We start from the raw sequence: 12,570 nt of genomic DNA, 5'->3' as shown, positions 1-12,570 counted from the left end.
AGAAATTTTTTTTAGATTTTCAACGAAGTCTACATTCTTAAAATTGAATAATTAGGGTCGAAAATTTAGGCGGGAATTTCCGGGATCCCGGGAAATTTCAAAGTTAATCCCGGTTTCTCGTTATGAGTATTCTTCAATAAGACAGTGATTCAAAAGCCAAAAACATGAAAAAAGAGCTATATTCAGCTGTTCCGAATTCTGTCAATCAGTTGTGATCCGAACTATACAGAATTTGATGGATGGAATCATAAAACTTTAAATGTCTTATGTCGAAATTTATGTTAATATCATTATATATGTATGAATTATTTATTGACAATAACATATTTTCCTGATATATGGGGTATAGGGTAAATTATGGACCGAACCTCACAAAAGTTCGTAGAAAGATTTAGGTCATAGAAAACATGTTTATATCCAATTTCATCATGATATTGATTATTAAAGATAATTGTGAATATTTAAGTTATTTTCTGAGGAGGACCATGTATGGGGACTAGGGACAAATGTTGCTTGATTTTCTACATATTTCAAATTATAATTTCAGAGCACCTTGAACTAGTTTGTTCCAAATATTATCAGGATTGCCGCATAATCAACATATTTATGACTTCTCAAGAAGTATTCCGGGCGGACATTTATATAGGGACTAGGTAAAATTATGCACCCATATTGCTCATTTTCAACACCAATCAAACCTTATTAACATAGAGTATTTATCCAGCTAGATTATTTTGTTTATGTCCTATCGTGTTTTGAACAGACAGAAAGATAGGCGGACGGACATAGCTAGATCGTCTTAGATCAGAGTATATCGTTAAATGCACACGAACGTAATTACACAAAAATTTTAAATCTACTTTTTATTGAATGTGTTTAATTTTATCAAATTATGTGCTTACGCTATCAAAAATGCAACTTAACCTTCGCTTTACCAATACCCACCCGGGTGACCACTCGGTTTTTGTTAGCTTAATAATTTTTTTTATTTTCTTTCGATTTAAATAAAATTTAGACTCAATGAACAAATTTTACAGTTCTATAGTATTTAATAAAACCGTTTTAAACTTTTTATTAGGTTTTTTCGATTTTTTAAAATTTTGTTCATCGGATATATGTATAGAAGTGCAGTATCACCCGGGTGGGTATTGGTAAACGACGTACATAAAAAACCTTTGGTAAAGCGAAGGTTAATAAAGAAATTCAAACGGACGTTTGACTTTATTATTATTGATTGTAGAACGTCCATTTGCAATTAAGGTGAGGATATACAGTTTTTTGTACTAAGTCCAAGATTTCGATAAGTTACAAACGGAATGACAAAATCAATATAACCCACACTCTCCATTTCTTAATAAGAATACACTTTGCTTCACCAAGTTAAGTGAAATACTTATAGTTTTTCTCGATCACTTATTTTTATATTTTTGAAATTAGATTCAAGCATAGAGAAATACACATAGAGCGGAAACTAGAAAAAAAACTCATACAAGTGATTTACTCAAAAAAAAAAAAACACAGACACACTAGTGTTTTTATTTTTTTCTAATATATTCTCATACCTTAGGTTTTTGATAACTGAGTTAGGTCTTTGTCAGGACAGGTTCTGAGCAATGTGTATTTATCTACAGTTTCAAATGTGAAATGAAGAATCCATCGGCCTAATTATTTAAACTGAGAAGTGAAAATGGTGTTAGCACGTATTTAGTTTTTAAATAAAAAGACCAACAATATATTTTTATATTTTATAAAAAAGATTCTTTAATAATTCAAGTTCAAAAAACGCATGAAAAAATATTTTTCTATTTGTAAATGTGATTAATTTTAAAAAAGTTTTATTTGTTACAATTTTAGTGCGACAAGTATATTTTTGTAAAGTGTTTGTTTTAGAGGCACCAGAATGGGCTTTCCTCTCATTCCAGTCGAATTTAAAGCATCTTGACAAATCTCAACTAGCATCATATGATTAGGAGAATTTTCCACATGGTCATATCATCTAAAAAAAAATCATATTATGCTTATTATCATATTATATTATACTATATCATGCCGGAATCATAATAAGATTATCATAATATGATTGGAGTCAATCATAGTATGATTGGAGTATATCATAATATGACTGGAGTCAATCATAATATGATTGAAATCAATCATAATATGATTGGAATCAATCGTAATATGATTGGAATCAATCGTAATATGATTGGAATCAATCGTAATATGATTGGAGGCAATCATAATATGATTGGAGGCAATCATAATATGATTGGAATCAATCAGAATATGATTGGAATCAATCAGAATATGATTGGAATCAATCAGAATATGATTGGAATCAATATGATTGGAATCAATCATAATATGATTGGAATCAATCATAATATGATTGGAATCAATCATAATATGATTGGAATCAATCATAATATGATTGGAATCAATCATAATATGATTGGAATCATTCATAATATGATTGGAATCAATCATAATATGATTGGAATCAATCATAATATGATTGGAATCAATCATAATATGATTGGAGTCATTCATAATATGATTGGAATCAATCATAATATGATTGGAGTCAATCATAATATGATTGGAGTCAATCATAATATGATTGGAGTCAATCATAATATGATTGGAGTCAATCATAATATGATTGGAGTCATTCATAATCAATTATAATATGATTGGAGTCATTCATAATCAATTATAATATGATTGGAGTCATTCATAATATGATTGGACTCATTCATAATATGATTGGACTCATTCATAATATGATTGACTCATTCATAATATGATTGGACTCAATCATAATATGATTGGACTCAATCATAATATGATTGGAGTCAATCATAATATGATTGGAGTCAATCATAATATGATTGGACTCAATCATAATATGATTGGACTCAATCATTACATGATTATGTAACAACCATCATGTTTTTACACAATCATATTATGATTGATTTGGAATCATAATATGGCTGACACTTTTAACGTCTTTTAAGTACATACATACTTACAAGTACACACCAAAAATATTCCCTTCTACCCACTGTGAGTGTTTAAGATAATTTATGTGATTTTCTTCAACAACTCCCTAAAGCATTTTTTCTTTATTTTTTCCCCATGTTATTTACATACTAGCATTCACATCCATACCACGCCTGACTCGTCCCCTGACTCCTTATTGAAATAATTTTATGAATTATTGCTCTATTTTATACAAAATACCATATTTAGCTTAACATATAGTTTCGTTTCCGGACAATTTTTTTTTTTTCGTTTCGTCTTTGTTATTTTTACTTCCTTAAATCATATTTGGGGAGTTTTTTTTGTTCCTCTAAGTAATGTTGTAGTTATTGTAATATTATGCTATTTGACCTTATTATTACTCATATTGAGTGGACGAAAATGTATGCAGCTGTTTGAAACGTTGTGATTATTATCATCATCATTTTTTCATAATCGTATTGTTAAAGCCTGTTTAATGGGAGGTACTGAATATTGTGTGATGGCTGGCTGCTGCTAAGGATTTTGCTGCCTTCATTATCATTTTAAAGACCCCATTATCTCATAGCAACTTGACTTAACATGGAGCCTGAGTCAGCTGAGAAGGCAAGAAAACTCATAAATATTTTCACAAAAGAAAATGTGAAAAGGAAATGGTATACATAACACAACACAGCACAGAAAAACAGGAAAATCTTTTGTTTTAAATTTCAGTTTCATTGCCTGCCATAACAAAAGCAGCATTTAACATTAATAGGCATAAAGGAAACAGCTTTCAATGTGTGGAAAATTTGTTATACTTAGGAAAGTCAAAGAAGTCTTTATATGTTGGCCGTACATGTTTGGTGGTAGCTATAGATATTGGTAATACATTGTTGATGTTAAGCGTAATAAGCTGATTTTTGCCATACATAAACAAAAATATGCTTTAAATTTTAACCAAACTGTAATTTTCCAGGGTTTTTAAATTATATGGAGCACTACTTGGCCAAGCTACTAGCTCAACAAAACACCAACAATTTGAACAAATGGCAGAAACAGCGACGTTAACGTTAAAGTCATTTCGGGCAGCGGCAGTTATCCATAATCTGTGTATTATTTCTTTAAAGCCACTTGTTATGCGCATAATTTTTCGTGAAGTGCTTTTTAAGAACGTAAAACAAAAATGTCAGTTACAGAATTCAACCAAAAGAAATAAAACGGAAATCGGTTTCTTCGTTTTCTCTTTCAGCATTTTTTCTTCATTTGAAGACATTAAAAGAAGCAAAACGAAAACTGTTTAATTCGCAATTTATAAAATTTATTTAAAGCACACAGGTCATTTTAATAGTTCAATATGGTTTTGAGAGCGGCAAAAGAACATTGCAGATAAGATGAGATAAAGACATAAATTAAGTAACATAAAGAAAAATGACAAAAATAAAAACTTTATTTTGGAGCCAAAACTAGTATTAGTTAGCAGAATATTATAGGAATGATCTTATTAAAATAATAATAAAGTAAAGTTTTAAGGGAAGCAAGAAATAGTGTGTCGAATCTTGTATACCCACCATCAATATGTGACAACAAAGTATTTTTTTTGATATAAAGTTATATGGAGGAGAGGGTTAATTATGGAATGATTCTCATAAAAGTTTGTAGAACGATTTAGGCTCATACAAAGCTGGAAAGCTATAGCCATTTCAAGTTTTTCTGATAAAAAATAAAAACAAATATCGATTTTTATGCTTCTTCGAGCTATTTAAATGTGTTCTGATGAAAAGTAAATGTCATCACAGATTTTCGATTTATTTTTGCCACTTCGACTTAAGTTAAGTTATTATTTTTATTTTATTCGGCAATTTTCTGCCGCTTTATAGATTTCTATTGTTAATATTTGAATCAAAACTTAGGAAGTTTCAGCACTTCAGGTTTTCATAGAAAAAATTATTACTGACAAAAAAAAATAATTGAATTAAGATTTGAGTTCTATTTTGATTTAGAATATATTTAAGGATAAAGAAAGTAAACAGATTTCTAATTGGATCACCATTTAATGATCAACAAATATTTGAAACTGTGATACTTTTTTGTAACTGCTATTTGAAGTTTTTCGAATCTCGAAATTGATTTTTAAAGGAAAATTAAAGTGATCACAAGTTTCATTGATAAAGCTGAATGTCAGCCTTACATCGAAAAGGATCAATGGTCAGTAGAGTGTCCCAATAAACTCTACAACATTTCGCTATTTTTCCATGAGAAATTCCAAATATTGAAAAATTTTACCTTCTCGATTTAAGGGTTGACGTTTTCCGATTTTAGTAAAACTTTCAGACTACATTTAAAATTACATGGCCTATAATAGTCTGAATAGCTTTTACTTAAAAATCATAACAGTAAGGAAATTCGGCTCATTCGCCAAAATATGGCCAAAAAATTAGTTTTTCTCGAAAATCGCTAAATTTAAATGGCAGGTACGGAAAAACTATAGGAGGTATTGACATAATTTTTTCACATTTTTATTCCCTATTATGTTGACAATAAATCCCCAGGTGATGGTCAGCAAATTCTGAAATTTGTTTAACAAAATTTTTAAAAATTTGAAATTGGAGTTTTGAAACAGCCGTTAAAAAAAATATTTTTTTTAGGTCATACCTGCGAATAGGTTAACGGTATCCTACGAAGACAAAAACTCATATTCAAGTAAATATGTATATATTTTAAGTAAAAATAAGATCTTATTTTAATATTTCTCAAAATATGTTTATTTTGTTCCTACGTTTCTTGTTCTAGTGGCCTGGCGATTTTTCAATAACCTTAAAATTTTTTAAACAATTAGAACGACAATTATGTACACATATCGATTACATACAAAAACTGAAAAAAATGCATTTTTTCCCCTGCACCACAAAACTAAATCGCAAGTCGGCACGGGTTACAATCATGATAGAAAGACGAAATTTCATATTTAACTATAGTTTTATATACATAAAACAATTAGAGGGTATACGTTCCGAAATTCCAAAAAAAAAAAATATTTTAGGACACTCTAATGGTCAGATTAGACTTAACTGCATGCAAATATTGACAGAATGATAACAGTTAAGGATTTTATTAAAATTTGTTTGTTTCGTTTTTTTTGGAAGTTTTGTTTTGTTCTTTTGGAAGTTCTCTTTAGTATGATTTATCACGCATCATTTATAACATAAACTAGTTTCCCGTCACGTTTATAATTTATTGATTGATTCAACATACTTTATATATAGTGCTTCAATAACTTTAACATTTTAGCCTTTGCACCGAATTCCGAATTTTATTAAAATAGGTTTTTAATAATTCTATTAAACAAATTTTAAAATTTTGTTACAATTTTGCCATTGTAAATAAATTTCGATTGAATTAATATTTTTAACACTTAATTAAAACGATTGCTGAGAACTGATAGCAAATAATAATTAAGGTACAAGAACGCGACATTGGAACATAAACAAAATATATTTTCAGTTTAAAGCCAAATTTTCTTATGTTAACACTTAACATTAGCTGTAAATACAGTTGGGGTATTCAAACGATCTGGTATTAAGTCATATTGTCATAATGTCCTAATTTGTTATAATTTTGTTTGTGTTGTTTTTTAAAAAAAAAAAAAACATTATTTTATGACAACACAATAAAAATAGTTCAAATCATCCTCTTAATAAAACGATAGTGTATAATTCTTTTGACATTTCGAAATAAATAAGTTTAAAATTTTTGTGTTAGTAGACATCTAGAATAAAAGTAATATTTCAATTGATCTTTTGACCCACTTTGTGGAAGTAGAATTTCACCAAATTTTTACCACATATAGAATCAGTTAAGTAGATTCTTATTATACAATAAAAAAGTAACGCAAAAAAGTAACGAAATAGTCTTATTTGATTAGAACTTTTTTGTTTGAAACACAACTATCATAATATATTAGGATATTATGACAATATGACTAAATAGTAGACCCTGAAAATAGTATATTGTAAAAAATAAGTGTTTTAAAATTATTTGAATATTGCAATAACATTTTAATTTCCTGTCACGGTGGATCTTTCCCGTATTTTATTTTTCAGGAAAGCATTCTTTCCTGAAACACAAAAAAGTTGTTTGTCAAATATTTTTTATGAGTCACTTTCGATAAAAGTACATTTTTAAAAAGTAACTTTTAACAAATTAATTTTTGAAAATAGTTTTTTAGGTGTAGTTTTTTAAAACATATTCTTTTGAAAAGGAACTTTTTTAATTCTTACACAGGTCAACAGCAAAAAAAGGCTTCACTAACCACTATATAGATTTGATGCATCATGGTCATTTAAGTACAAAAATGGTAAAATTTTTAAATTCTATGGATAGATTTTTTTTTTTAATTTTTTTTTCTAAAATTGTGAAAACTTAAAAAAGTTAAAATTTACACAGCCTTTAATACGGTTATATATCGCGTTTTAATCGGCTCAGTAGTCTCGGAGTTATAATAACAAATTGAAGCGAAAAATATATTTTTACATGAAAATAGCCAATTTTTGAGTTATAAAAAAACTCATAAAAATCGAAAAAGGCAGAACTTGTTCAGGTTTATTACTTTGTCGCAAAGCCGCGTATAAGAGGAATAAAATAAGATATCGAAGATAAAAATTGATTGATTATTTTTGAATTTATTCACAACTAGCTAACCCGACAGACGTTGTCCTGCCCAAGTTAAAAAAATGCTTGTGTTCGATTTGTGAATTTGTGAGAAGCGGTTTGAAAAGGGTAAAAATAGTTAAAATGAAAAAAAAAACGTATTATTGAATTATAATTTTTATTCATATAGGACATAGAATAAAATATACATGGAAGCGCCACTGAGAGACAAATAACCTAAGTTTGTTGTCAAATATTTTAAATTTTTATATAAGTAATCCAATTTTGGTCTGGAAAATGAGTGATCACGGATCGAGCTCTTTTTCTTGATTCAACGTTTTTATATAAAAAATCGATTTTTGTTAAGAAATATGAGTGATCACAGATCGAGCTCCTTTTCTTTATTCAACGCTAGTTATTAGCGAATTTTGATATTTGGCCAAGTTATTAGCGAATTTAGATATTTTGAGTTTTTATATAAAAAATCGATTTTTGGTCAGAAATATGAGTGATCACTAATAGAGCTCCTTTTTTTGATTAAACGCTTATTGGCCAAATTATTAGCGAAATTAGATATTTTGAGCTTTTATATAAAAAATCGATTTTTGTTAAGAAATATGAGTGATCACGGATCGAGCTCCTTTTCTTGATTCAACGCTTATTGGACAAGTTATTAGCGAATTTAGATATTTTGAGTTTTTATATAAAAAAATCGATTTTTGGTCAGAAATATGAGTTATCACAGATCGAGCTCGTTTTCTTGATTAAACGCTTATTGGCCAAGTTATTATCGAATTTAGATATTTTGAGTTTTTATATAAAAAATCGATTTTCGTTAAGAAATATGAGTGATCACAGATCGAGCTCCTTTTCTTGATTCAACGCTTATTGGCCAAGTTATAAGCGAATTTAGGTATTTTGAAATTTTATATAAAAAATCGAATTTTGGTCAGAAATATAAGCGATCACAGATCGATGTCTTTTTCTTGATTAAACGCTTATTGGCCAAGTTATTAGCGAATTTAGATATTTTGAGTTTTTATATAAAAAATCGATTTTTGGTCAGAAATATGAGTGATCACAGATCGAGCTGCTTTTCTTGATTAAACGCTTATTGGCCAAGTTATTAGCGAATTTAGATATTTTGATTTTTTATATAAAAAAAAATTCGATTTTTGGTCAGAAATATGAGTTGTCACAGATCAAGCTGCTTTTCTTGATTAAACGCTTATTGGCCAAGTTATTAGCGAATTTAGATATTTTGATTTTTTATATAAAAAAAATTCGATTTTTGGTAAGAAATATGAGTGATCACAGATCGAGCTCATTTTCTTGATTAAACGCTTATTGGCCAGGTTTTTTAGCGATTTAAGCTATTGTGAGGTTTTATATATATAATCGAATTGTGGTCTGAAATATGAGTGATCACAGACCGATGTATTTTGCAGATGTATTTAATAAGTGGGCGTATTAGAGGATGTGGACAATTTTTATTTATTTAAAAACATTTGCGGACTATGTATTGCGAACATTAAAAAAAATTAGTTAAATCGGTCCAGGCATCATGCGATTTTAGATATATCTAAAAAAAAATTGGCGCGGTCAATTTTTCTTTCAGTAAAAACTTAATTTGGATTACTATGATCATTTAAACAAAAAATTAGCCAAATCGGTGTAGCCGTTTTCCGATTTTAGATAAATCGAAAAAAAGTGGGCGTGGTCAATTTTTCATTCCATAAAAACCTAAGTCGGGCTATGGCCAACATTTAAAAAAAAATTTGTATAAATCGGTCCTACTTATGCAATTACCAACGAACGATATTTGATTTTTCTTTATATAGATAGATTAAAGGAATTCGCTCATTTTCACAAAATTTAACTTTTTTGTTTGATATATATAAAATTGAGTAGTTAATGTTCTTCTTTCGATTGATTGAATGTTGAAAACATTTTCCCCATGCTATGTATAAATTTTTACATATATATTGCATTTTAATCGGCTCAGTAGTTTAGGAGTTATAATAACAAATTGAAGCAAAAAATATATGAAAAATCGAAAATGGCAGAAATTGTTTAGATTTATTGCTTTATCGCAAAGCCACATGTAATAGGAACAAAATGAGAAATCGATCATAAAAATCGAGGGATTATTTTTGAATTTATTCAAAGCAATAAATCTAAACAATTTCTGCCATTTTCGATTTTTCATGATTTTTTTAAAACAAAAAAATTGGATATTTTTAAATAAAAAATGTATTTTTTGCTTCAATTTGACTAACCGTTTTTGAGTTATCATAAATTATATGGAGAAGAAACATTTCAAAAAATTCACAATTTTAGAAAAAAAAATTTTTTTTAAATAAATCTATCCATAGAATTTAAAAATTTTACCATTTTATTTACCATTTTATTGGAACCGCAATACATCAAGATTGCGTAATGGTTTAAAAAGCCTCCAAAATTTTATCAATTTTGTTGCCCTGTGTTAGTTAAAGATACGATAAGATTTTATTTCTTTTAAAACAAAGTTTTTTGTCTTTGTGGATACATAAATAAGCTATTTTTAAGACTTGATTAGTTTGGGGTTAAATATTCACAAGTATTTAGTGAAACTTTTACTTTTTCTCAAAAAAAAAGAAACTGTTGTGCAAAAGTCATAATTGTTGAGGTCCCTAATAAAAATTTACATAAGATTTTAAATACATAAGAATCCATTTCTTGATTTAAAATTTATTGAATTAAAAAAGTACAAACTTCAATTCAACATACGAATACTTAATTTATTACAGTCTAAACACCACATTACTCATACGTATTCCAGTACACTTCATTCGCAAACACATTTATTTCTGACACACATAAAGTGCTCATAATTTACAATCAATTTACTATGATTTTAAGTTAATTTAAATACAATTTTTCTCTAGAGATATTTTTAAATATCAAACTGTCTATGTACATCATATAAGTTTTGTTTAACTTAAATTACCTTTAATTTGTAAACAGTTTAATTTGGCTAAAATTGTTTGTTTAACCTTAAACGTGTGCATTTAGTTTTAATGGCCGTAGTAGTCGTTTCATTTACATTTTTTACACTTTATTACCATTTAAAAATACCTGCTGGAATTGAGTGAAATTTGTTTGAATGCGAAACAAGTGATAGTAAAATGTTCAGTTGTGAGCCTTGGTGAGTGTTTGTTAGTGTTATAGACAGAAAATACAAATTATAGACAGATTTTTAAATAAACATTAAACTTAAATTACTTATGGTTTTAATATAAATTTGTTGCTGTAGTTGTTGTAGTTCTGGTTATGGCGATATTGATCAAGTGGAAGTTAATGACCGTTATAATAAACTCTCTCATGGGTGTAGTTATAAATTGTTGTTGCTGTTGTTGTATTTGTTACTGCCACTGCAGCAGTTGTTGTTGTTGTTGCTGGTGTAAGTATATAAAAACTCCATAAAGTACAAATAACTGTCATTTAAAAAAGGATTTGTAAAACCAGTGGTTTAGTTTTATTGTCACAACATGTTGTGTATAAGTGTTTTTAAGTGTATAACTGAGTGCGTGTGCTTAATACACAAATACCGGCACTAATAACAACAGCAGCAATAATATTATTAACGGAACCTATAGTTTTCACACTTACCGTACAGCCAACTATTACTACTCACTACACACTACACACTCTACATATACTTTCTACTACTTAACTGCCTTTTTCATTCTGTGTGTTGTAAATAAACCGAAAAACTATTGAACATGATACCAAAAAAAAAGTGGTGTTTAACATTTTTTGGGGGATTTTGTTTCGGAAATCATGGGCATTTTATTGGTTGTTTTGTCTGGTTATTGAGACATGTGGTTTGTTTTCGCCGATTATGGATAAGTAAAACGTGCTGGGGATCCTAGTGAAAGCCCTGTGGACAATGTTTGTATGTATGTATTTTCAGCTATTTAAAGGAGTGCAATTAATAAGATTATTTTCAATTATAATTTATAAAAACATTCATATAAGCCAAAAGACAGACATTATGCTGTTTCGACCGTGTGCCTTATATTATTTCAAAAAAAATTGTTTCACTAATAAATTTAGAAAAAAAAATTAAAGAAGGAATTTTTTCCCCTTTTTTTAAATATTTGTATTTGTATTTACCATTCTTATCTACGACCTTTTCTCATCTTTCTGGCAATATATGGATTCCGAGTAGAGTTTTTAATTTCCCGACCTTTTTTGATTCCCGGGAATCGCTAACATTTGTCTCTACATTCCCGGGTACCCGGCTATTCCCGAATTATATAATAATACTCTAAACTATGAATATTGTATCAAAATTTCATATAAAAACTTAGTGTTATAATCATTATATAATAGCTTCATATTAATTAATTCAATTTGAGCTTAATTTACTATAATCTTAATCCGTAGTTAAAAAATTTCATTCATAAATCCATTCCCAATATCTATTTATTTAGCTTCCTTCAACAGCTTCTTTAAATTGAATTAATTTTGTAGTTAATTAATAACAGAATTTATTCAAACTTTGAATGAATAAATTTTTGTTGATTGCAATTTACTACAAATTGAGTTAAAATGTATTTTCTTCATTCAGTTTTATTTAGCTTTTAATCATTTTCAAAATGAATTGAAAGAAAATTTCTTAAGCATTTTAGTAAAAGTAATGAATTCAATACATTTAACTGAATAGTTAAGAGATAAAATTTATGTTGATTTCGAAAATTTCTAAATTATTGGATTCAAAGGTGAATTTTTATAATACAGCATCTGCAAAACATACTCATTATAATGCAGTCATTGTTACCAAGGACTATTGCTGTGTTTCCTTTCAAGGCCAAAATCAATTCTATACTTCAAAATACCAAATGGTGTGCCTCCATCAAAAGTAGGGGCCTT

General features: G+C 28.1%; 1 protein-coding gene across 1 annotated transcript; it reads right to left on the bottom strand.

The window, feature by feature from the left end:
- Positions 1-2,055: 2,055 nt before the first annotated feature.
- Positions 2,056-2,424, bottom strand: LOC135949842 (uncharacterized). The gene has a single exon (XM_065499288.1). It carries the CDS (start codon positions 2,422-2,424, stop codon positions 2,056-2,058), a length of 369 nt encoding a protein of 122 aa, XP_065355360.1.
- Between the last annotated feature and the right edge of the window lie 10,146 nt (positions 2,425-12,570).

This window comes from Calliphora vicina, chromosome 2, assembly GCF_958450345.1.
Source record: "Calliphora vicina chromosome 2, idCalVici1.1, whole genome shotgun sequence".
Lineage (NCBI taxonomy): Eukaryota > Metazoa > Arthropoda > Insecta > Diptera > Calliphoridae > Calliphora > Calliphora vicina.
This window is presented reverse-complemented; position numbering and strand designations above follow the sequence as displayed.

Excerpts from the sequence above, each read along its gene's own strand:
- LOC135949842 (XM_065499288.1), bottom strand. The coding sequence starts at position 2,424 with ATGATTGATTCCAATCATATTATGATTGATTCCAATCATATTATGATT.